This window comes from Acyrthosiphon pisum, chromosome A3, assembly GCF_005508785.2.
Source record: "Acyrthosiphon pisum isolate AL4f chromosome A3, pea_aphid_22Mar2018_4r6ur, whole genome shotgun sequence".
Taxonomy (NCBI): Eukaryota; Metazoa; Arthropoda; class Insecta; order Hemiptera; family Aphididae; genus Acyrthosiphon; species Acyrthosiphon pisum.
This window is the reverse complement of record NC_042496.1, coordinates 27,175,966-27,200,511: the sequence shown is the minus strand read 5'-3', so window position 1 is coordinate 27,200,511 and position 24,546 is coordinate 27,175,966. Positions and strand designations below refer to the sequence as shown.

At 29.1% G+C, this 24,546-nt stretch overlaps 2 protein-coding genes and 2 long non-coding RNA genes across 7 annotated transcripts in view; 2 read left to right on the top strand and 2 right to left on the bottom strand.

The window, feature by feature from the left end:
* Positions 1 to 838, bottom strand: part of LOC103307688 (protein HIRA) — a 1,391-nt gene extending 553 nt beyond the window's left edge. Inside the window, exons 1-2 of the mRNA XM_008189037.3 lie at positions 362 to 838; positions 6 to 254 (exon numbers count right to left, since the gene is read on the bottom strand). Of these exons, the coding sequence (XP_008187259.2) occupies positions 6 to 254; positions 362 to 556 (444 nt within the window). The 5' untranslated portion in view covers positions 557 to 838. The remainder of the gene's footprint in view (positions 1 to 5; positions 255 to 361) is intronic.
* An 814-nt stretch (positions 839 to 1,652) lies between these two features.
* Positions 1,653 to 3,186, top strand: LOC100568874. The gene is made up of 2 exons (XR_511117.3): positions 1,653 to 2,161; positions 3,101 to 3,186. It is a non-coding gene; the product is annotated as an uncharacterized LOC100568874 (long non-coding RNA).
* Positions 3,187 to 6,157: 2,971 nt separating this feature from the next.
* Positions 6,158 to 17,631, top strand: LOC100159067 (guanine nucleotide-binding protein G(s) subunit alpha). Of its 4 annotated transcripts, none has more exons than XM_029491067.1 (12): positions 6,158 to 6,975; positions 8,831 to 8,903; positions 8,960 to 9,014; positions 9,086 to 9,205; positions 9,282 to 9,379; positions 10,013 to 10,067; positions 11,512 to 11,585; positions 11,664 to 11,843; positions 11,908 to 12,106; positions 12,190 to 12,399; positions 15,724 to 15,803; positions 16,990 to 17,101. In XM_029491067.1, exons 1-10 carry the CDS (start codon positions 6,837 to 6,839, stop codon positions 12,334 to 12,336), a joined length of 1,140 nt encoding a protein of 379 aa, XP_029346927.1. In that variant the 5' UTR covers positions 6,158 to 6,836; the 3' UTR covers positions 12,337 to 12,399; positions 15,724 to 15,803; positions 16,990 to 17,101. The 4 variants fall into 4 exon arrangements, with proteins under 4 accessions (XP_029346927.1, XP_029346926.1, XP_029346925.1 ...); XM_029491066.1 differs by having other exon boundaries at positions 15,724 to 15,887; XM_029491065.1 differs by having other exon boundaries at positions 15,724 to 17,631.
* Positions 16,023 to 20,468, bottom strand: LOC107884864. The gene is made up of 3 exons (XR_001680191.2): positions 19,951 to 20,468; positions 17,833 to 17,938; positions 16,023 to 16,829 (listed from the first exon to the last, which is right to left on the bottom strand). It is a non-coding gene; the product is annotated as an uncharacterized LOC107884864 (long non-coding RNA).
* Between the last annotated feature and the right edge of the window lie 4,078 nt (positions 20,469 to 24,546).

Below are 24,546 nucleotides of genomic sequence, written 5' to 3'. Positions count from 1 at the left end.
TGAACATGATGCCAAATATGAGTCATGGGGTGACACGCAAGATCGAGAATATCACTTGAGTGTGAACGTAAAGTGAACATACATTTCCACGTTTCGATATTAACAATATTTTTGGTGCCGAATACAATGTTTCCACTATTAGGATATTTGCTCAATGTCCACACCATGATGATTTTATCGTCCCCACCAGACGCCAAAAATTTGCCTGAGTGACTCCATCGAACGCAATTGACACTTGCTAAATGGCTGTCAACCTAAAATAATTTAACTTTAATCAATTTTCCAATAATTTATTTTACTACTGACTTTAAAACATTTTGAACCTCCTCCCCCCATTGTATACGAGAAAGTAACCACTCACCTGGCATAACATTTTTGGTACGTTCTCGTCGTTTTCGCTGTTTTCGTCCAGCACTGCGGCTGTGTTCCATAGCATGACCAGTCCAGAGTCCCGGCCTTGGCCACCGGTGGCCAGACGAGTACCGTCTGGATGAATGTCGATCGAAAATATGGGCATACCATTGTGAGATATCCATGACGGTTTCAGAATAATCATCGCGTAGGATGGCGGATCTTGTTCACAATTCTTTCTTCACACTAAATCCGTTCATAGTTAACAATCTGAATGGCATATTGTAACTAGGAACTTGTAAGACAGTTAAAAAGCGAAAAGATTTTTTATTTATTATCCTTTCGTCTCTCGCCTCTTGCACTCTAATATTTTATTTTTTTTTACCGGGAATTATATTTCATGTTTTTGTTATTCGTTTCCGTCAACACAACGTTACGAACATCATGCACGTCGGTATTGTTCGTAACTACAACCACTAAACCCGTTTTATCCTGCCCACAGCACGGAATACTTATCTGAGAATGTCCCAAAGACATATAAAAATTATAAAACAACAGTATTAATTATAATTATATTACATATAATTAATAAATTATATTACATATAATTAATAAATTATATATAATATATATATATATATAAATATTTATGCCGGGTTTCATAAAAGTACATTTAATGAGCTGTAATGGGCTAATAGTCCCTTAAACAAGATTTAGTGGCCCACGGTTGGTCCATTAAATTATTAGTGGACCATTAAATTCAATAAACAGTTTATGCAACCCAGCATAAATATACATATAATATATAAATATAGGTATTTTGTTACTTTAGCGGACACCCTTTTTTTAAAAATTGTATTTGTTATAGACATGTGTAAATATATATGTCAATGAGTTAACTATACTGAAAACGATGATGAAGTCAGAATTTTGCGATCGAACTTAGTTTTGGAGTCATAGGCTTAAGTAAGTTTCGAAATCTGCGTATAACAAAATTTCTTAATATATCATTGGTCATGTATACTTTGTCATGAATATTAATATCCTATCATAACCGAGAGTAATTTAAATTTGAATAGTAATTTTAAATCGACACCACACTACCATATATATATACTAGTATAGTAGTATAATATTATACTATATAGTTATATACTCATATAGGTAGTAATAATATGATACTATATTAGTATTTAGTATAATATATCTGTATTCTGCGATCAGGACCGAGATTCGGCCAATTCTGGATGTACATTATTGTACGCACTACGCGAACAGCCCGATTGCACGAACAACAGCCTGCTGCACACGATAGATTCCATCTTAAACCGTGCTTCCGTGCTGCAGCAGCGGCCCGCGGTTCCTCCTAAGTCTTAAGCCGCGTACACACTTGTAACATTTGTGCGTAACATCCTTTGATGCGGCCAAATTTACCGACAACTGGTGGAACGGTGTTACGGCGTTACAGAAAATGTTACAAGTGTGTACGCGGCTTAAGACACGAAGTAGAGAAGAATATGTATCTTCTTAAATCGTGGGTTTCTCTGTCGAGGTAGCCAATTAATATTTTAAAGTATTTGAGGTAACCTAGGTATATCATGGTATATCCTAATCTGTTTCTCACCAATTCCATTATCACATTCCTTTTTTTTGCCGCCATAACCACATTATCGGCTGTATATTCTTTGGTTCGCGTCTCGAGATCATTATTCACGAATTACGATTACGCGTTTATTTGATTAACCAGTTTGTAACTACAGTTCGTTCCAACGAACCTTGATCGCAGTTTCAAAAGAATACCACCAGACAGGTAAGAAATAATTGACTTCATATTATATCGTGTGTAGGTAACGTTTCGGATTACGTACTGTAATCGTATTCGTACGAATGTTGATCCACATTATTTTGGCTGAAAGACAAATTTGCAGTTATATGATTGACGTTACAAATGCTTCAATAACAGTTTATATCGTCATCCCAATCTACTTATTTCTCAACTCGCATCCATACCCATACCTGGTAATCCCCAAAAGTGATTAAAAAGACAGTGGTGTCGTGACCTGCTCACATGAGTAGGTATATAATTAATTTGTGTAAAAAAAATATAAATGCAAGTGCATAAGTTAGCTATTATAACTACCTATTGACAAAGTATCTCCACTGGAAGGTCTTTTCACTGTGTTTCCTGTGTACTTTCCTGTAAAAATATTATTATTCAACTTTTGTAATAGATTGCATAATAAAAACTTATGTTAAAAAAAATATGATTTATGTTGGCCTTGTCACTGAGTACCAATAAATATGAATCTTATTGTTACCAATAATTTATAATAATATAATATGTTATAAATACCTAGTTCCGGTGGCGCCCAACCCTATTACTAGGTGTAGCGATCGCTACATCTTGAAAATAAGGGGTGGGTAGGTATAATAACATAAAATAATTAACTTGAAATATGTTCATTGTTAATCACAGATTATATTGGTTTATACCTTAATATTTACTAATATTATCAATTCAAATATGATGAAATGTATAAAATAATATAATTTTGAGTACGAGAGGGGATGGGTGGGTGTGTAAAATTATTTCTTGCTACACCTGAAAAATATATCTTGGGCGCCACTGCCTAGTTCAATGATGTATTAATATTATAATGTAATTTATTGTAAATCATACATTTAGAAAAAAATTTTGTATTTTAACATAGGACGTATTTTCTTAATAAAAATTATAAAATGTTTTTAGTTTTCAAAATGTGGGGTGACGATGAAGGTGGGTTTAATGTCACAATGACGCAAAGTCCAACAACAGCATCTGGAGTTGAACCAAAACAAAATACTGTAATCTCTGTAGCTATTCGTGAATTGTTTGATAGTAACGAGGAAAACAAAAATACACATGTTGTAGTTGTTGGAATTATCAAGCAGGTAAAACCACTATTTATTTTATAATAAATATATTTACTTACAGGGCCGTATTTACAATTTTTGCGCCCTGTGTCAACAATATTTGTACACCCCTTCCCCCCTAAAAAAAAAAAATAATTAATTCGTTTTTTAATCGTTTAGTTATAGTTATTTATTTATGAACATTTTGTTAAAAACAGACCACGATGATGCATTATTTTAATGACTGTCAAAACGTCTAACAACATAAAATTGTACACTATTAAAAAAGAAACAAAATTAATGCACTTAACCACTTTAATGCACTTTACCATGCCCCTCACGAATTTAAAAATTTTGGAAGTTATAGCCATCCAAAGTTTGCGATTTTACGTTTATGTGCATGCGTGCAATGCTACTTGACTTCTACGTGCAGCACCATAAAAATTTTTAGCACCAAAAAAAACAAAAATATGCCTAGATTTGTTGTGTAAAACCACCTTGGACAGGCCTCGGAATTAAACAATCTTGTTGAAAAGCCATACCTGTAATATAAGTATATTATTTATTTATTATATATTATTAGGGCTAGGATTTTGTAGCATTTGCATTTTCTTTCATAGTACTACAGGACATAGCTAATCAAAAACAAAATTCGATTCATTCATCACAGAGTTCAAATATGCAATTTTGATTTTGCTTTTTTTGCATTTTCTTATAATATTTGTAAATAAATGCTTTTTTGGTACTTTTTTGTCAGTTTATTCGCTTTTTAATTAGTTTTTATTAATTATAAGCATATTTAACATTTTTAGAACATTTACGTACATATTTATCTAAATTATTATTTATTAATTTATTTTAATTGTATTATTAAATATATTTATTTCGTGATTTCGTAGTGAAATATTATCGCCTTATCGGAAAATATTTCTGAAAATAGATTCTTAGATTTTGTCAAAATGATTACCGAGTGGGGAGTAGTGGTTACGTTGACATTTATTGACATTTAATAAAACAATTTTTAATTTTTTTTTTCAATATTTATAAATTGTGCTTAGTTGTTCTAAGAATTACTTGGTGTGAACATATAAAAATGTGTTTAATAAATTATTTTTTGATATTAAAAATGTTCAAGTCTTTTTTAGTTGCATTTTCTTGGTTAAAATGCTTTTTTTTGTAGCATTATTGGCAATTTTTTAATTCCTTTATTGTAGGTTTTATTGTAGTGCTTTATTTTCTTAGCCCTAGTTATTACCAATGTTGTTTCTATAAAATATACTATATCAGTAGCCAGTAGGTACAATAGTAACTTTAAATAATAATATTTTTATAATTAAATAAAAAGGTACATAAATATGATTCGCCAGTTTAAAAAAAAGTTATTGGGCGGGGGATACGACACCCAAATCCCCCCCCCACGTAATTACGCTACAGTATTAAATACCTACATTTAATTACTTAATGTACAATATTCAGTTAATACTTAATTCTTTAATATAGCTATGGTTTACATATTCAACTAAAACTAACCAATACCATATTTGGCAAAATAATTCCTATTTTGCCCACTATTTTTAGCTCCCTAAGTCCCAAGACACCAGCCACTAGGGATATTTGAATATTTCAACCCCCCAAAATTAAACGCACCACAATTAATATTATTATAAAAAAATGATTAAATCCCGTCTGGTATTATGCGGTGTATTATATTATGACGAGTTAAATATAATATATAAAATATACTATTATTATAGACGCAAAGATACCATTTTTAGCGGACGAATCTAAAAATAGACGCTGCGGCGGCGGTGTCTGGTGCCACGCGTAGATGGCGATTGAGCGTTATCGACCAACCGGTGGTAGTGCAAAGGGTGCATCGAGTTATTGTTCCTCTATGGAAATTGGAAGGGTGGCGTTGCGAATTTCGGCCCGAAAATAGGCAGCGGTGGGCCTAACCAGTCAACCAATACAACCGGGCAATTACATGAGTGTGGCCGCAGAGTCCGCGGGCCTGACAAACGTTATATTCCGCCACCGAATCTCCCGAAAGCCACCTTACTATAATTTTTCCCACGAGGCAGCGGCCAAACGTGCCCCGCGCGCGCCACACAACTACCGGCATCCGGCGTAGCGCTGTTGGTGCGACGCGTTCAGCTGCTGTGCTCGCTGACGGGGCCCTAGACGCCATCCACTTTGTTCCACGCGACCGTGTTCAGTTTACGCACGAGTTTAGAATAGTTTTTTTTTTTTTTACTTGCTATTTTACCATCACACTTCTACCGACTGAAAATTTCAATTATAATTATTATATTTTTTTCATAACGCAAACCAATACCACCGGTGTATGATCATAAGTGATCACCATAACACGTCGTGTACTCTTTCGACCTGGACTTCTATGATCATTGGCGATGTACTTAAGCGATTTAATTTCGACAGTTTTTGAAAGTTGTAAAAATGTGATTTTGCGCCAGATCCCCCCCTCCCCACCACCAACTGGGAACAAAAAAATATTCGTGGACAGCGCGCGCAAAAATGATATCGTCGGCACTGAGCGGCGAGCGCACCGGCGTCCACAATCCACGACACACCGATGAGTGTGTATATTATGTATGTGTTTAGAGGATCGTGACGGGTGTCATGTTCGCGGTTTAGTTGTATCGAAGGTGTGCGAGTGTCGGTGTGTGGCCACAAACCGTGTGTGAACGAGCGAGAAAGTGTGCGGCGCTAGACTAGAGTAAGAGAGAGCGCACGCGCCGCCGCCACCGTCAACACTACCACCACCAACAACACTACTACTACTATTACTACTCATACTACTAGTACTACTAGTACTACTACTACTACTACTACTACTACTGCCACCAGCGGCGGCGGCAACGGTATAGAAGGCAGAAGCACAAGTAGTAGCGAGCGGCGGCGGTAGTGTGTTTTTCGCGTGAATGTATGCGCGCGCTTGTGTTAGTTGTGTGAGTGTGAGTGTGAGAGTGTGCGAGCAAGAGCAGCAGCAGCGTACCACCGAGTGTGAGTGTGGGTGTGTGTGTGTGTGTATTGTGTGTGGGTGTGCCTGTGTGTGTGAGTGCGAACGGTGATATATAGATAACAGCACCGCGCGCGCGTTTTTGGGCACTACGCGCCACCTCACCACCCGTTCACTGTTCACGCGCACCGTGTGCCACCACCGCTACCGCCCCCACCACCATCAGTACTGTCAAACACACACACACACACTCTCTCCTCGGCCCGTGTGTATCGTCCGCCACCACCACTGCCCGCCACCGCAGCCGCCGCGTATAGTGGTGTCGTCGTCGCCGCCGCCGCCGCTGCCGCCGCCGCAGCCGCCGTCGTCGTCGTTGTCACCGCCGCCGCCGCCGCCGCCGTCGTCGTCGTCGTCGTCGTCGCCGTCGTCGCCCCGTCGTTATTGTTTTCGTGGTGGTGCGAACGAGTAACAACAATAACAATAAAACCGGTGTCGCCTCTAAACGAGCCGTAGCCTAGTGCTGGCCTCCGCCCCGCCGTCGCCGCCGCCGCCGCAGCAGCAGCCGCAGCCGCCCTCCCGCCGGAAAGCCACAAAAATAGGCTGGCCTAATGTTATGGGGTGTTTTGGAAGCGCCGCGGCCAAGACGGACCACGACGATGCGAAAAAGGGCAAGGAGACGAACAAAAAGATAAATCAGCAGCTGCAAAAGGACAAACAGGTGTACAGGGCCACACACAGATTACTGTTGTTGGGTGAGTGAGGGTATTTTTTTTAAAAATTTTAAATTTTTTCCCGTGTTACATTTCACTTTTGTTGGTCGTAAGCCACTCTTCCGGCTTGTCGCTGCGCATCCTTCCCTCTTGTGTTCATCAACCAATAACCACCCTTCAATTTTGGTTTTCGGTGGGTACTTGCCAAGTACGGAAGTTTTGCTGGATTTGGACATTGCCAAATTTTGGAAGATATTGGCTATTGGACTCTGCACAGTGCGATTGCTACTAGTGCCTCCTAAAATACTCAACGTGATCGACTTATAAGCCTTAAAATATCAGCGATTTCTATGTTTGCCTCTTTGGTCTTCTGCATTGATCTTTATCCCTATTACACCTTACCGCTTACATTAATGTAGTAAGGTAAAATAAATGCATTATCATTCTTGCTTGTTGATAATTGATATTGAGTAGTCTTTAAGTTAGTCTCTAGAGCTCTGTTGTGTGTCTTATAATTTTCAAATTTTCTGTGATATAATTTTCATGTTATATATGTATTTGCAGTGATGTTTATTTATAAGTTTATAACGTAGCATTTTGTAGGTTGAGTTTAAATTGAGAATGTTTATCACTTAGAAAATTTTCCTGAAAGACTAGGTCTTGACTAGGTCATAGATATCAGTGGTTCATCTAACTTCATAATGATTTTAATGTGCATTTATTTATGTTACATATATCATAATTTCATCAATATTTTTTTTTTTTGAATAATCAATTCAAACTATAGGTAATTGTATCCATTTATTTAGATTTTTGAGTATTTGATTAGCTAGGTATACTCTTAAATCATTAGTGTCCGTGTCCTTGAAAGTAGTTAAAACTGAAAGATACAATTATTGATAGTAATCTCAACTTGTCATGATACTCATATTTACCTAAAACAAGTATCAATCATCAGTATCTATACCTGTTTTATTTTCTATTTTTCTACTATATATTATATAAATGTATAGACATTTTTTTTTACCCGATTACAATATTTACATGTGACAGACGGCAGTATAACTATGTTAATAAACTAAACATGATAGTGTATAATATAATCGATTAAAAATATAAACTTGAATACATGCCAAATGTTATGTCTTGGTTAGTTTTAAATTTATATTTTTCTCATAACATCTACCAGAAAAATACACAATTCTATGCACATTTATATAAAAATGTTCTAAGCGTAACATTACATTTATTTTGATGTCTTTACATTTTTTTTCTTTACATCAAACATTCTCTCAAAATGTGTATGTTGGCGCTATTAACAGATTGTCTTGTTATACATCAATATTTATTCATATGAATGTGTTTTTTTTTTTTTCTAAAAATTATGTTTACCTAGCATACCTATCTAGGTGATTTAGGTACCCAAAATGAGTTTAGGTATGGTTAACAATAACATAAGTTCTAATGAATTAAAGAAAGACTAATGCTCAGAATAGTTAAACAGATTGTTCAAATAAATAGAATTCCTTTCAAAACTTTAACACTGATTCCTAATTGACGAAAGTATTATTGTCACGTCCGACAATAATGAGAATATTTTGTTTTCAAGAATATTCTATTATTTCAGTAGTATCCATAGTAGTTGAAAAACGGTAAAATATAAAATACTAAAATTATAAATTAAGATAGTTGAATGAAACAATGGTATTTGCCATTTGGTACTCAAACCATGTTTTAACAGAATTTATTGTCAATGTATATCCTTGGGGTACCACCAAGATAAATTGCTTTTATATTAATTAGACAAATAAAATTGTATATTATAATCACTAACTAAATGTAGTATAGAATACTTACAGAAATTAAAAAATGTTTCAAATGTTCATTATTTTTGTAGGAGCTGGAGAATCTGGTAAAAGCACAATTGTTAAACAAATGCGAATATTACACGTAAATGGATTTAGTGAAGAGTATGTATAATTATGTTACTTTTTGAATTTTAAATTAATATAAATCAATTTTACAGAGAAAAAAAACAAAAAATTGAAGATATTAAAAAAAACATTAGAGATGCCATATTGGTAAGTTGTTCTTACAGTTGGTGTTCTAATAGTGTTGTTATTAAATATTGTAAGTATATTTTGTTTTTTAGACAATTACAGGTGCCATGAGCACACTCACCCCACCAGTACAATTAGAACACCCAGAAAATCAGTTTAGGGTCGATTATATGCAAGATGTCGCCTCCCAACATAACTTTGAATATACAACGGTCAGTAATAGTTCTAATAATTTTTTGTAAACAACTTATATTATCATTATTGTTTATAAATACTGTTTTATTATAGGAGTTTTATGAACACACAGAAATACTGTGGAAAGATAGAGGTGTACAGTCTTGTTTTGATAGATCTAATGAATATCAACTCATTGACTGTGCTAAATAGTAAGTATTTTACTTAAATATTTTCAAAATGTAATCTTAACATACCTATTTTGTGAACTAAACAAAACTGCATAATATGTAATAAAAGAAAGACTTATATATCTATGCTCAGCGTTTGTTTAACATAGTACAAATCATAGTGGTTTCCTCTTTTAGTTAAAAGAAGTAATATTTAAATTTTTAATTTTCTGTTTGGTCATGTTTTTTGTTTAGCTGTGAGACAGTTGACACTAACTAAATTACTTGTTTTACATTCTCAATATATAATCATTTTTAGGTACTATGAAAGGTAGTGGTTAGGTTCATGAAAGTGTAATGTATTTTTTTTCAAATATAAATCTATGTTAAACATATTTTTTCTCTTTAATTATGATTTCTTGAGTATTAGTTATTACTTATTATACAAATTAAAATGTATTATTTCTTATCTTTCCTAATACAATGTTATAAACTATATTTAAATAATTATGGACTCGTGTTGTATACAAGACATTTAGTTTAGGTTAAATGGGTTTTGGAAAAATTTTACATCAATAATATATTATAGACTAAAAAAATAATTATTTTAAATTAGAAACAGAATAAATAAGCTTTCTTTGTATGGTTAATAAAATATATTAATTTTTGTTTCAGTTTTCTCGATCAAGTACACATTATCAAGCAACTAAATTATACCCCTTCGGAACAAGTAATTGAATATAATATTCTTACTTAGTTATCTTTCTACATTTATGTGTTTCGTTACACAGAATTTTTTTAATATTAATTTTGTGGTTATTAATAGCATTGGTAAAGTATAACCTACCAGGTAATTTGTCTAGTTTAAAATGTGGCTTACCGATCGTAATCTTATCATGTATTTACAGGCCTAATAGTAGTGTGAAGTGAAAGCAATTGTGTTAAATTGAGCAGTTTATATATTTTAATATTATGTTTCTTCTAAAAATGTGTATAATCTCTAAAGTGATACAAATACATTGCTAATTAAATACAAGTGCTCAATTTAAAATAATAATTATATATATTGAAGTAAACAAAATATTATGACTTATTAACTTTTAATGTGGAGGTACAAATACTAAGATACACTATAATTTTCATTTTTACGAGATTGAAGTAATTTTGTCAAACAACCTAACAATCTCAAAAGAATTATATATGATGTAGTGTTTAATTTTACAAACTAAAGATATTTTTCCATAACAACTACTTTGGTGAATATATTTTTGTTTATTATGTAAAACTATCAGTTATTGTAACTACTAGTAATAATAGTTTCAGTATAATAATAATTCAACTAAATTGATAGTAAAATAAAATTATGTTTTGCTAATGAAATTTGGTTGGTCACTAGTGATTACTGAATAACATGGTTTGTCAAATACTTTATCACTGCTAAATAAATATTAATCATGATAAACTGTTTTTAGTTGTATTAAATATAAATAAATGTATAAAAAAAGTTCATATATTTTTTTGTTGTAAAGTATTTGAGTAGAAGTATTATAAAAAAGTATTCAAATACATTTTTTGTATCAAATACTATTTAAAATATAAATTTGAAATATTGAATAGATTATTTTAAATATAATTGTTCTGTTTTCAATAAAAATGTGACCTGCTTTTATGAACCAAATACAAAAATATTGCATTAATTATGCACACAGGATAAATGATTATCATATATTGATCCATAACTGTTGTTAAATTAGATAGTCAATGGCATAAAAAAATAATAAGAAACTAGAAAAAGTCTATTTATATGTAGATGTGTTATTTGAAATTACTAAAACAGACAAATATAAACTTATTTTTTTAATTATCCTCACAAGTACAGAACAAACAAATACGCGTGGAGTAATTAATTTCCGTGTGATTTATGATAGGTTTATTATAACAATAGCCTTATTTATACTTTAGTTTTATTTAATTAGTATTTCAACTACTCATGTGATAGATAACTTTTTTAAAAGTATAAAAGTATTTAATTAAATAATTTTAAAAAATATTCCTTACAAAATTATTTTTTAATAGTACTTAAAAAACAGATGATCAAATAAATATCAACTTGATTATAATTTTTCCAATATATTTTTTAAATTTGTTTTTATATTTTTATAAATTATTTTTAGGACATACTTAGGTGCCGTGTTTTAACTTCTGGTATATTTGAAACACGATTTCAAGTTGAAAAAGTTAATTTTCAGTAAGTATACAATTTAGAGCTGATAAAAAAATCCAGCATATTAATAGTTACTTTTAAAATGTACTATTTTTTTTTCAGTATGTTTGATGTGGGAGGCCAAAGAGATGAAAGGCGTAAGTGGATACAGTGTTTTAATGATGTCACTGCCATCATATTTGTGACTGCTTGTAGTAGTTACAATATGGTTCTTAGGGAGGATCCCACTCAAAATCGACTCCGTGAGTCATTAGACTTGTTCAGAAGCATATGGAACAACAGGTATTTGGATTTTTATTTGTATTTTTGACCATTGAGTCTTACAGTTTATTTTATTTTTTAAAAGATGGTTGAGAACGATATCAGTAATATTGTTTCTGAATAAACAAGACTTACTAGCAGAAAAAATTAAGGCTGGTAAATCTCGGCTAGAAGATTATTTCGCCGAATTCACCCGTTACCAAACGCCAATGGATGCTACTCCTGATCCAGGAGAAGATCCTCCAGTTATTCGCGCCAAATATTTCATCCGAGATGAGTTCCTTGTATGTAATTTATATCAATAATATTGTTTATTTTTGTTTAAACAATAATTATAATAATGTTTTTTTTTTTAAATGATTTATAGCGCATCAGTACTGCCAGTGGCGAGGGTAAACATTACTGTTATCCACATTTCACCTGCGCTGTTGACACTGAGAACATCAGACGTGTGTTCAATGACTGTCGCGACATCATACAGAGGATGCACCTGCGCCAGTACGAGTTGCTATGATCTCTCCCTTACCCACTCACATATACATACACAGGTCTCTTAATTATTCTGCAGCAATTTTGAGTAAGTAATTCAACTGTTTTAAGATACCATTTATTTGGGTCCTCAAACATCACTTTATTGAACATAATATTCATTATTATTATTTTTTTTTATTATTAATAAATTAATGTTTGAATAATTGGATACCAACCAGTTTTTTTTATTAGGTACCAACTTTTATTAATTTAACAATATTTTTATTATGTTTAATTACTATGATGAATACAGTTAATTTATATAGTTATAAATTATGATTTTAAAGTAAATGATTACTGCTCTGTACAAATACTTATTCATAGTTTATATGGAAATTTTGATTTTTAAAATCATTATTTGTAGTAATATAAATTAATTTTCTCTTTGGTCAACAAATTTCTTATACATCAATATTTTTTGTCAGTATTAATTGTTCCGAGTTATAATTCACTTTTTATTTTTAATGAAAAAGTAAATTTTTAAATCCTCAAAATATGTATATCCTATGTATTTTATTTTTATTGTTTTTTTTTTTCATTTTTCTAAGATGAACTATTCGCATCTTTAATTATATATAACATACCAAAGACTATTAGAAAATAAATTTATTATTGTTATATTTGTTAATAAATATCTCGTTTGATTTATTATTTCACGTAAATTATTAATGTGTTTTTATTTAATTTTATAATAGTTATACATATTATATGCACTAAAAATGCTAAGAACCAAATGGTTATATTCTCTAAATATTCTTTAATTTAAAAATAAGACGTTTCATAAAACTAAACATGAAAAAAAGACAAATAAAATTAACAATTTTTGAAAGTAAATTAAAGTAATAATACATTTTTTATCTTTATATAACTAATTACAACAAGTTAATTTAATTCAATGTTCAAAGTTCCTCCAAGAGGATGAATTCTTAATTCTGTGAATCATATCTTTTTTTTCATACATGTCATCCCGTGCGGCTACTTTTTAATATTTATGAACATATTGTGAAATAAAAATTGAAAATTGATAACAAAACATAATTTAATGTAAGAAAATAATATTATTAGTCTTGTGAAGAAAAAAAACAACTATGTATGAATTTAAACAGATAACATTTTTAAAATTGAAATAACATAGAGGTATATTATTATAAAATAAAATGTAACAATTTTATGTTTATAAAAACAACATATTATGTTTTTAAATAATTTACTACATATTATATTGTATTAGTTACTATATACTTGTGTTTTTTGATAGCAATATACAATAATATAAAAATGTATATCATGGATTATATTATTATATTATATTATGTTTATAATTTTTAATATATCTATGAAGACTAGAATAAGAAGACCAAATACAGAAAGGCCACCTATTTGAAAAATGACCCAAAAAAGTCAAACTTATTAACGACCAGAAGCTATGCTGCGGTCAATTTGTTGCTACTTTAACCAGGGTAGTATAAGAAGTATTTTGGAAATTATATACAATATTCTGAACAATTATTCTTTATAAATTGTATAGTTTGTCAAATTATACATTCAATTTATCAATTTATTATAATACAGGGTGCGGCATAAGTCGGTTCCCCAATTAACACAACAAATTAAATATGTACAAAATAAAAATTAATTAATTGGGGAACCGACTTTTGCCGCACTCTGTATAACCATATCTTATAAATCTTAGCTGGAATCTGAATATCTGATATACTGGATTTTAAGATCTCATAACAATATTATAATTTAAAAAATCTACTGACTGTTCACTATATAGATAACAAATTGTTAAATTTAACTTTCTACACATTTATAATACAATTTAGATGAATTCTACATGTAAAAGAATGCATAATTTCACAAGTTTTAAATTTACAACAGATCATTGTTCAGTATATTGCATAGTATCTGAAGCGTTATATGTTCCAAAACCCAAATGATTCCTATACTACAAGAGTTAAAGTAGAAACTGATGTGGCTTCAGCGTTAAATTGTACGCCTTTTAAGATGTTTTCACTTTTTTATTAAGTGGTATTTGGTTCTCTTGTTCTAGTCTTCACGAATGTATCCTATAAATATTTTCTGGAACAAAAAATAACCCACAATATAAACCCAAACTGGACGGTGCAAATTATTACAGAAAACTTATAAGATAAAACAATTGATAAATTAAATATTAATTTAAATTTTATATAATATATAATAATAATTTACGAAAAAAAATATATTCCTAAAACAAAAAGTATTTTACAAATAATTATAGAATAAGTAAACTAATATATTTAATTAAATTGTAATATTAATTGATAGAATGTAACAAAACATTTTATAATCTATAAAGTAATAACCAGATTACCAAAGAATGTCAATTTTTTTTTTAATTTTCAGAGGGACTAAGAATTAGTTCATGCTAATTCTAAATTTGATAACTTTCATATTATACATACCTAAAGAACGATCAATAATAATAATAAACTAAGTTATTGCAATTTATAATTTTTTATCAAATCATTTAACCAGATTCTAGGTCTTGCCTACTAAATTACATATCTTTTTTTCAAATCAGATATTTGCATGATTTTTTAGTGTAAACATATAAACATTATACATGTTTAGCTTATAATTAATTTCATAGTTTAAATTACAAAACCATTTAATTGTGACGATTTTTCTCTCAGTAATTGGTAGAATTCCAGTTTTAAATTAAATATGTATTTCAAAATCATTCATTTTTTATTGAATTTAATTAACTATCATTCTAAACAATTGTAATTTGTGATTTGTAATTGTACATTAATTAATATTTAAACTTTGATCTTCACTTTTTTGGAGCATCATATAAAGTATATTTAAATAAATAAATCATAATATAATCTAACAAAAAAGCAATAATGTTATGTACATTATAAATATATAAACTATAAATTCTTTTGTTTTTAAATTTTAAGAATTGGTTGATACACTGAGAGGAATAAACTAGTTCAAATATATTATTAAAATATTAATGATTGATTTTTAATCAAGTTTATTATAAATTCACTACAAACATTTCATTTAATGTGATTTGTTTTATTATAACTTAATACAACGACTGATTATTTTAATTTAAAACTTTTATATTTCATACTGACATTTCCCTAGTATTTTATTAATAAAATATAAATAACTTAGTTAAATTATTTAAAAAAAAAATTTATCTAGTTTTATCTAGTTCCTTCAAATATGAGTTAAAATTAATTTTTAATAATGTGTAGTTCTTAACATTTTGTATTACTAAAATCTGTCATAAATAAGGAAAGATACAATTCATAAAATATAAAACATAGTTTTTGGATTAATTCATATTTTTTCTTAATTCGATTTTCAGAATCACAGGTTATCAAATCCAAAATCATTTCAACAAACCTAAACATTTCAGTAGTATGTAATTAAGATTGATTCCTTGTGGTGAGCGTTCTTTTACAAGCAGCCAAATAAGGTTTTTGCATAAAGAATACATATCTAGATATTAGGACCTTTGAAGATGTATAGGTACCTATGTTTGCCTAGTCACAATTTTAGATAATTTATTAGCAGAAGTAGTTAAAAAAAATTAACAATTAAATTAAATCCTATACAATTATAAAACGTTTAATTTAATATTTGTTTATTATGTTGTTCAATGTCTAGTACAATGGATATATTCACCAATAAATACATTTGTTTTTTTTTTTTTTGCTTTTAAAATTGGTGATACAGTTTTCTAACATATAGTAATATTATAGTATGTAAAATTACATTGTCAATGGTTATATTATTGTTAACTATTATTTACCAGGTACAATAATGTCCTAACCTAATAATTATATTATTTGTATTAATAATGGATACCTAGTTCAAGCCTGTTTACTACAGTTGAATGTCCAAATTCAATGATGTAAATAATTGTATGCATTAATATAACTTTTTTTAACTATATAATATTTGCAACGTTCCATTACAAAAAAAAATCGCACAATTGAAAGTATATATTTATCATTTAAATATATATAAATTAATTTTTAATATTACCGTTATGAATGTTATACCAGTAAATCCAATGGTAAAATTTCCAAATCTTATGTAATTACGTGTATAGACAAATATAACTAATTATTATATTATGTTTGTAACTTACTAGTTTCTTTAAATTATGTATTATTTGTTTCTTGTTATAAGTCTTATTTATAAGTTATTATATATTTTTTTGCTCTGGAATAATATATGCATTTTTAAAAGAACAACAATTTGTTAACATAACAGAAAAGCATTATTAAAAATTGGGACATAAGTTTCCTGTGCTTATAATCAATATTAATTGTGCTACATGAACTTATACCAATATTTTATTTATATTTATATTTATTTATTTACATTTAATTTTCTTTTTGTTTGGTGCTGCTTGCTTATACTTCCTTCATCTCTCCATCCTCCGTTATTATCAAATCTTGTAAACTAAAAAAAAAAACATGTACAATTATTAAATCTAGGTTTTCATAAGTTAACCAGTGTTTTTTTTCTTCAGAGGGTGATATTAAAACTAGGACTTTTTTTAAATGTTGTTTCTTTACATTATATTATTATTATTATTATTATTTTTTTTTTTTGTACATAGATTTAGTGTGAGGGTCTGCCAATATATAACATCATCATGCGAGAGTCAGTTGAAACCATTATTGTAAAATTAGTCGTTCTTTTCATTATGTTATATTATGTGTGTATCTTTATGTATGTATATATGTATGTATGTATGAAGATATATATATATATATATAATATAATATAAAATAATATGCATAATAGTAATATATAACCTAAAAAAAAAATGTAATACATTATAATTAAATATTACTACTTTGTTGAGTTTTTATACATAAAAAAATATGTTTATTATACATACAATTATGTATTGCTTTATGTTTATACCTATTTTCTTTATTATTTGTAACCTAGTTGAATTGTTTTTCCTTTTTTTTTATTAATGTGTTTATTTTATTGTTTCAATTACTTATTATTTAAATTAACTTAAGAAAAAAAGTTATACAAAAATAGTAGATTCTGGAGTTTAGGAAAAAAATTTGTTAATTTTTTTTTCTATTCTATGATTTATTTTATTGTTGAAAATAATATTGTACTTTTTAATTGCGTATGAGTAATAACTTTGTACAAAAGAAAAAATTAGCGCAATAAATAATATTACAATATATATACATATTATTTATTATATATATGATATAATATGTGTATAATATATTTATTTTATTATTGTTTTTTTTTCCATTGGTATTGAAATTGCTGTTTTAAATAGCTAATTGTAATTGTACCATTAAAATAATTTTAAAAAAAATTTAATTTACCTTCTATGTATCCTTAAATATTTAATTGATTAATAATTATATTTTATAGCTAAGCAATGATAACAATATTTTATAAAAAAAAAAAATGGTTGAGTAGATACTTGTTTGTTATTCTGCAACCAGACCACTATCCGTCATTAGTACAACTTGTGATTGATATACTTCTGTACTTTGATGTGTTCCATCTAGGCGAGTCTGGTACATGATCTATTTATAGAAAAAAGTAAAAATAATACTTAATTAAAATGTTAAATTGTTTTTAATATATTTTGATATTAGTAGGTAACTCTCTACATTGTTGCTACAGTGACTAAGCAATTAAATGAATATAATATTAGAATTTCATAAATCTACTTAAAATATCTACTATGTACTGTTCCCTACCAATTCACTAAATTATTTTAACCCAAAAATTAATACATTTTCTTCCAATAACTAATAATCCAAATAAGAAATTGACCTAATAAATAATTCTCCCAATTAATCTACTTCTTCAATGTTGAGATAATATTATGATTTTATGATATAAGTGTATTGAGACAATTGCTACTTATGTCTAAGTATCAATTATAAAAGGAAAGTTATTAGATATACTAGTAGGGGTTGCGATAACGTAAAATTGGTCACAAAAATGTTTAGGATTTATATTCATTTCACCACATTTTAATAGTGAATAATATATTGGTAATTTAATAATATATGAACACATGAAAAGATGAAACCTTTTAAAATTTTAATAAACAACAAAAAAATGTTCGTTTTTAAATAGCATCATAACCTACCTACCTAATGCCTGGATATAAAAATTTTAGAGTTACACCAAAAACCAAAACCGATTTTGCGTGAAAATTCCCGTTTTTCTTAATTTTTATGTCGTTTTTCCCGGCGCTTTTGAAAACTTGAGAATTTTAAATTTTGATCTCCCGAATGCACCAACCAGATTCACTTTCCCATCGAACAAGATACTGTTGAAGAAAATCGAAGAAGTTTTACTGCCCCAAACGGTGGTGATAGACACAACAATTAAAAATTAAAATAAAAACATTATTTTAAAATCAATACATTTATAGCTCCGCTCAGAATCTTAAATTAAGATACAGTTATATAGTACTATAGTAGATAAGTACAGTGTACACTCGGTAACTCGAACTTTGATAACTCAAAATTCTTGAAATCTCGAATAAATAAAATTCCCCTTCAAATAACAATAACACATTAAGATTTTGATAAGTGTAACTTGACATTTTTAGTAAATCAAACATTTTGTTCCCCTGTAAGCTTCGAGTTATCAAAAATACACTATACTAAAAACTACAGTCTATAATCTTAAGCTTTTTAAACATATACAATTACCACAATGTTTAGGTAGCTTATTAGCAAACCATTAACAAGAGGTATCCCTTAAATAGCTAGTATAAAAATCTAGTTAAATTTCTAAAAAAAAACAAAATTGAAAAGGCAAAAGGATTTTAAGAAGCAAAAAAAAAATTCAACTGATAGCGAGAATCTGCAGTTAATTTTTAATTATAAACCATATTCTATTGTACACATTTAAATTTTAAATAATTGAAAAAATATGATTAGAGGTTTATCCCTATTACTTCAATTTTTAAAGATTCAATAAATTAAATGTGAAGAAGTCCACGGGCTATCATAGCAAAATGCATTTTATGAAGCAAAAAAAGTATAACTAAGTTAGTTTTAAAATATTATATTTTTATTTTGACATTTAAAGAATAATATTGTGTGTGACAAAAATGTACTGTCATAATAAACACCTAAATATCTAATATACCTTATATTAAAAATAATATTTAAAGATATTTCTGTACAATCAATTAATTACCTAGTATCATTTTTTAAAAGAGATAAAATTCAGTTATTGGCTGTTGGTAATAAATATTGTAAGGACTAAGGGCCCTATTTGGACTACAAGGCTCCTACCCATTCTCCGGTAAACTCTTAATCCGGTCCTGGCAGCCTCTATAGATTACATATACTTCGCTATGCCACTGACTATGATATGTCTGAAATATATACATAATATTTATAGGTAGGTATCTATTTAAATATTTTCTTTCACTGTTATGTTTACAATATCGAATATCTTGATAGTTGGTGGGAAACTAGCAAAATGTCATCGTAAAGCTCCCGGCCACCGATAGTCCAATATCATCACCACATAGCTTCAACTAACCATATAGGTTTACTTAACTAACCTTCTATTATGACATAATTTCCGGGCTCAAGATCAATAAAAAAAAACCACGAATTAAGATATATCTTAATTCGTGAGTTAAACTGTTAATTGTTGACAACTTAGGGCTTCATCTAGTTTGGATGGAACCATGTTCATTTCGGCATCTCGCCTGTGCAAGCAATATAAGCGACGAGTCTGTGACTGTGATGTGTACAAGTGTGAGGCGAAACGTCGCATATTTAGCTGTTGGTCGTTGATCTGTAGGTCACCTAGTATTTAAGTCATAGACTTGTCGCTAATATGTGCTTCAAGTTATCGGAACATGGGTCCTATGTCCATCCATACATTCCATAGTACATAATTTAAGGTTGACACGTTAACTGTTATCAAAACAAAAGTTGGAAGTTTGATAGGATGTAAATTGAAAAGTAATAAGTAGGTATAATTATGCACCTATCTCAGTATCTGTATGTGTTTTCTTCGTCTTACAAGTAATATTAGAGTGGATTTACCTGTTATTATATTATTATTAGGTATTTAAAACTAACGAAGCTTAATGATAAGATAACTAATGGACGTACATTTGTTATGTAAGCATCTAAAACTACCCATATACAATTTTACTCTTTTGATTTATATTTATTGCATAATATTTTTTTTTATTTACCTATTTGTTTATAAATAAATATGCTGTTTTTCCTTATGAGTACCTGTCTACATTAGTATCTACTTATGAGTGTTTCATCACAACGAGGCAAATTACTTTTTATATCATATACAAATCTTAATATAATTTATTTATATTAAATAAGTAAAAGAGTAGGTAGGTACTCTTACGTCTATTAAATATTTATACATCAAGTTCAAGTATGGTTATTTTTATTTAGATCAGGGGTGGCCAACCTTTTTCTACATCGTGCCAAATAAAAAAAATTGAGAATGTGCCATAAAAAATTGATACTTATTATTTACTTTATAATGAAACGATACTTATATATATATATTTCCTAACACAAATTTAAATTTTAGATTTTTTTATACCTACTATTTTTATGACAATTAAATTGCAGTTTTTTTTTATTGAGCATATTGAATGTATTTGTCGGATATTATCTCTTCGTAATTTGGTTAAAGTTTAGTTAAAGATATAAGTTATGTTTATATTAGTTATATAAGATATACATTAGTTATTACATTTTTTAAATGAGAATTTGTTAAGTAGTGTGTTCAGTAGGTAGGTACTTATTTTTGATAAAAAAATATCCGAGAAAAAATGTTTTCAAATAGGTACTATTAGTGTTGGACGAGTATTGTTTTTTAATTTCGAGTCGAGTCGAGTCGAGTCGAGTTTCAATTATTTCGAGTCGAGTCGAGTTCAAAATTCGAGTACTCGACAAAATGGTCGAGTATTTTAAATTGTTCTAAAAATAGATTTTACAAAAATATTATATTTTCTTTCATACAGTTATATAATTAATTAAAACTATTGTTATAAATCTAAACTATCATGTATCACCTTCCTGGTATTCATATCGGATATATGGGTTCTTTCAGTCATTTATAGTTTTAACATTTATTTTTCAATAAATTACTATTTATAGTATTTTTAATAATAAAAATAATAACACGAGTACTCGACTCAATAAAGCGAGTACTCGTATTTAGAAGTCCAAAATTTAGTTGAAAATTTTTCCAAAGTCGAGTACTCGACCAACACTACATACTATATAATATGTGTGTAGTTATATGTACCTAAAGATAAATCTACAAACTAATTTCAACGTTCTGGAAAATCTTCCTTGGTACGAATTTCTAAAATTCAGAAATATTAAAAAAATTATATGTAATTTTATTTGATATTGGTATGCCATTTATTAATATTAAATATTCAAATTTGCCGTAGGTGGCCAACCCCTGTACGGCAGCCGTACAGCCACTGTACTAGAGTTTAAAACTTGATTGCTGGGACTTGCATACAAAAATGCGATCTAAGTAACCTATTGGTCTATTCCAAAAACAATTTTATATTAATTATAGAGTGAATTTTTAAAACAACGTCATCAGTTAGTGTAATAATTTGTACCTATATCTGATTGTATTATATCGTTGCAGTTTAAGTTTATACCTACACTGATGTAATATAAACATTAAACTTATTAATGAATTATTGTTCATATTTATTTTAATAGTTCATACAAAAGGTCAAATGGATTTATTACTATTTCTTATTAGTAGGTATCTACATAACATTTAGGTGTGTTTATTTTGGTTTAATAATTTATTCGGTACCTATAATTAATATTAATTTTTGAAACATTGTGTTAAGGAAAACAAGAATACAAGAGATAAATGGGATTATTGCATTATTAAAATAATTTTAACAAGTAGGACGGGGGGGGGGGGGCTAAACCCCTTTAGCTCCCCTGCGATTTTCACCTAAGTATCTACTGCTCAATTTATCAATGGATCGTATAGGTACTAGTGGTGTATTTAGGAGTTTTTAGTGGAGGGGGTCCTGCAGATAATTTTCCCAACACATTTAAGTAGGGTATAGTCCAGACCTCATGGGCAAATGCAAAAATACGCATGCACGTCGTGATTGGTACAACTGAGTATATATTATATAAGTTCTATGGATTAATCATAATAAACAATATATTTTATGGCATATCTATGGCAATTGCCAATTGTCGACATTCGTCGGAGACGATTAAAGATTCTAATGATTTCAGTGAAGAAAAAAAAATAAGCCAACAATAGGTGAACAGTACGTTAAGCCGTACCTATATTATATAATAATATATAAGTTATAACACGAAGTTCATAAACTCATTAATTTCGTTACGTTCAAGTTATTTTCAGAAAATATTTCGATACTTTCAAGTTTCAGTTCGGAGTGAGATGAAGACTGATGAAGATAGCCGTTTCTTCGGCGACATCATGACGTGCATGTCTTCACTCTAGATATGGCACAGCTAGGTTTCACCGGAAGAGTCGATGTTCACGCGTGAGTTTGTTTTCACATTATTTCGGGGCTTATATTTACTTTTTAGACTTAAATTAAATGTTCATTGCCACGGACAATCTGTTTTAATTGGGTGACGTAGAAGCATATACGTTTACTCCTGAGAGCGCAATGTATAAAATACGTAGGCCCGAACAATGCAAAGACCGTCTTCATTTTACCACAACAAGACGTGTAATACGTACCTTTTTTGCATTTACTGTACGCCGGGTAACACCTTATGTTTGCGCGAAGTATTTAAAACCATATAATAATCTTTATATTTTATTAGTAGGTACTTACAACTATTTTAATGTAGACTATACGCTAAATATAGGATATTTAATATTTTGCAATTATACCTACATTAATTTTCTATAATTATTATTTTTGATTATAACGGGGGGTAAACTACAAACGGAACTCGGAAGTATAGGTGTACTGTGTACAAATATTAGGAAACACTTTGGAAGTACCTACATGAAAATACACGGAAGTCCGCGTGAATATAGGTAGTAGGTACTGAAATTAAATTATTATTATTCAATAAAACATTTATACTACGTATATACACGTAATACTATTACTACGTAGACACGACGTACTATTACTATAACTATTACTACTACAAATGTGGAATGCGTTAAGATAACAAATAAACACAAAAATAATATGCTGACTGCAGTGTGTAAAAAATAATAGTGTTTAAATTATAATTTATATTCTATAGATTCTTGTTAGTAAATAATAATAGGTACGTCTTCATTTAAATATTTTTATAATTTCAAATAACTATTATCAACTTTAAATTCTGATTATTGATTATCCAGATGTCACATGACACATCATAAAAGTATATATTTAAGAAATATATACAAAATGATTATGTTGGTAAATATCTTGTTTAAAGTGTCTTCTGTAAAATTATGTTTTTGTGGGTTCGACCTTCGACATTTGGCCTTTTGACCATCTACATTATGCACCTACGCAATTTTTTTTTCATAATATTTAGTATATTAATGTGCTTAAGACGATGGTCTGATTTAAAATTTAATATAAATATCTTGTTATTGTATATACATAATATAAATAATAATTAAGTAAAATTATTGAGTTCGCGATTCGCATCGTACTGCTTTATAAACCAAATTTGTACCTAGTATGTACCCACTATAATTTATAGTTGTATCTAATATGATAAAAAACAAAAAAGTATATCAAAATTATAACCACACCTGCAGGGTCATAAACATTAAATACAAAAAAAGGTGGGCAAGTGGGTGTCGCTCTACTGTACAGTAGATTAGAAGTGAGTCTACTCACTGTACATAATGGATTGTGTTAAATTTGAATTCAATGATATAAATATATAATATCATTGCATATAAAAACGATTCTGAACGAAAACGGTCACAGGCGTGTCCAACCTTTTTCAACTTGCGGTCCACATTCAAAATTCATATGTATATACTGCGGGCCGAATATATTGGGAAATATACTTCACAGTTTGTTTGTTCATTGCATATTTCCACGTTTCCACGACTATAGTCGCTATTCGCTATTCACTAGTTAACAATTTGTTTTTGTCATTGGAAAATAGAAACTACACAA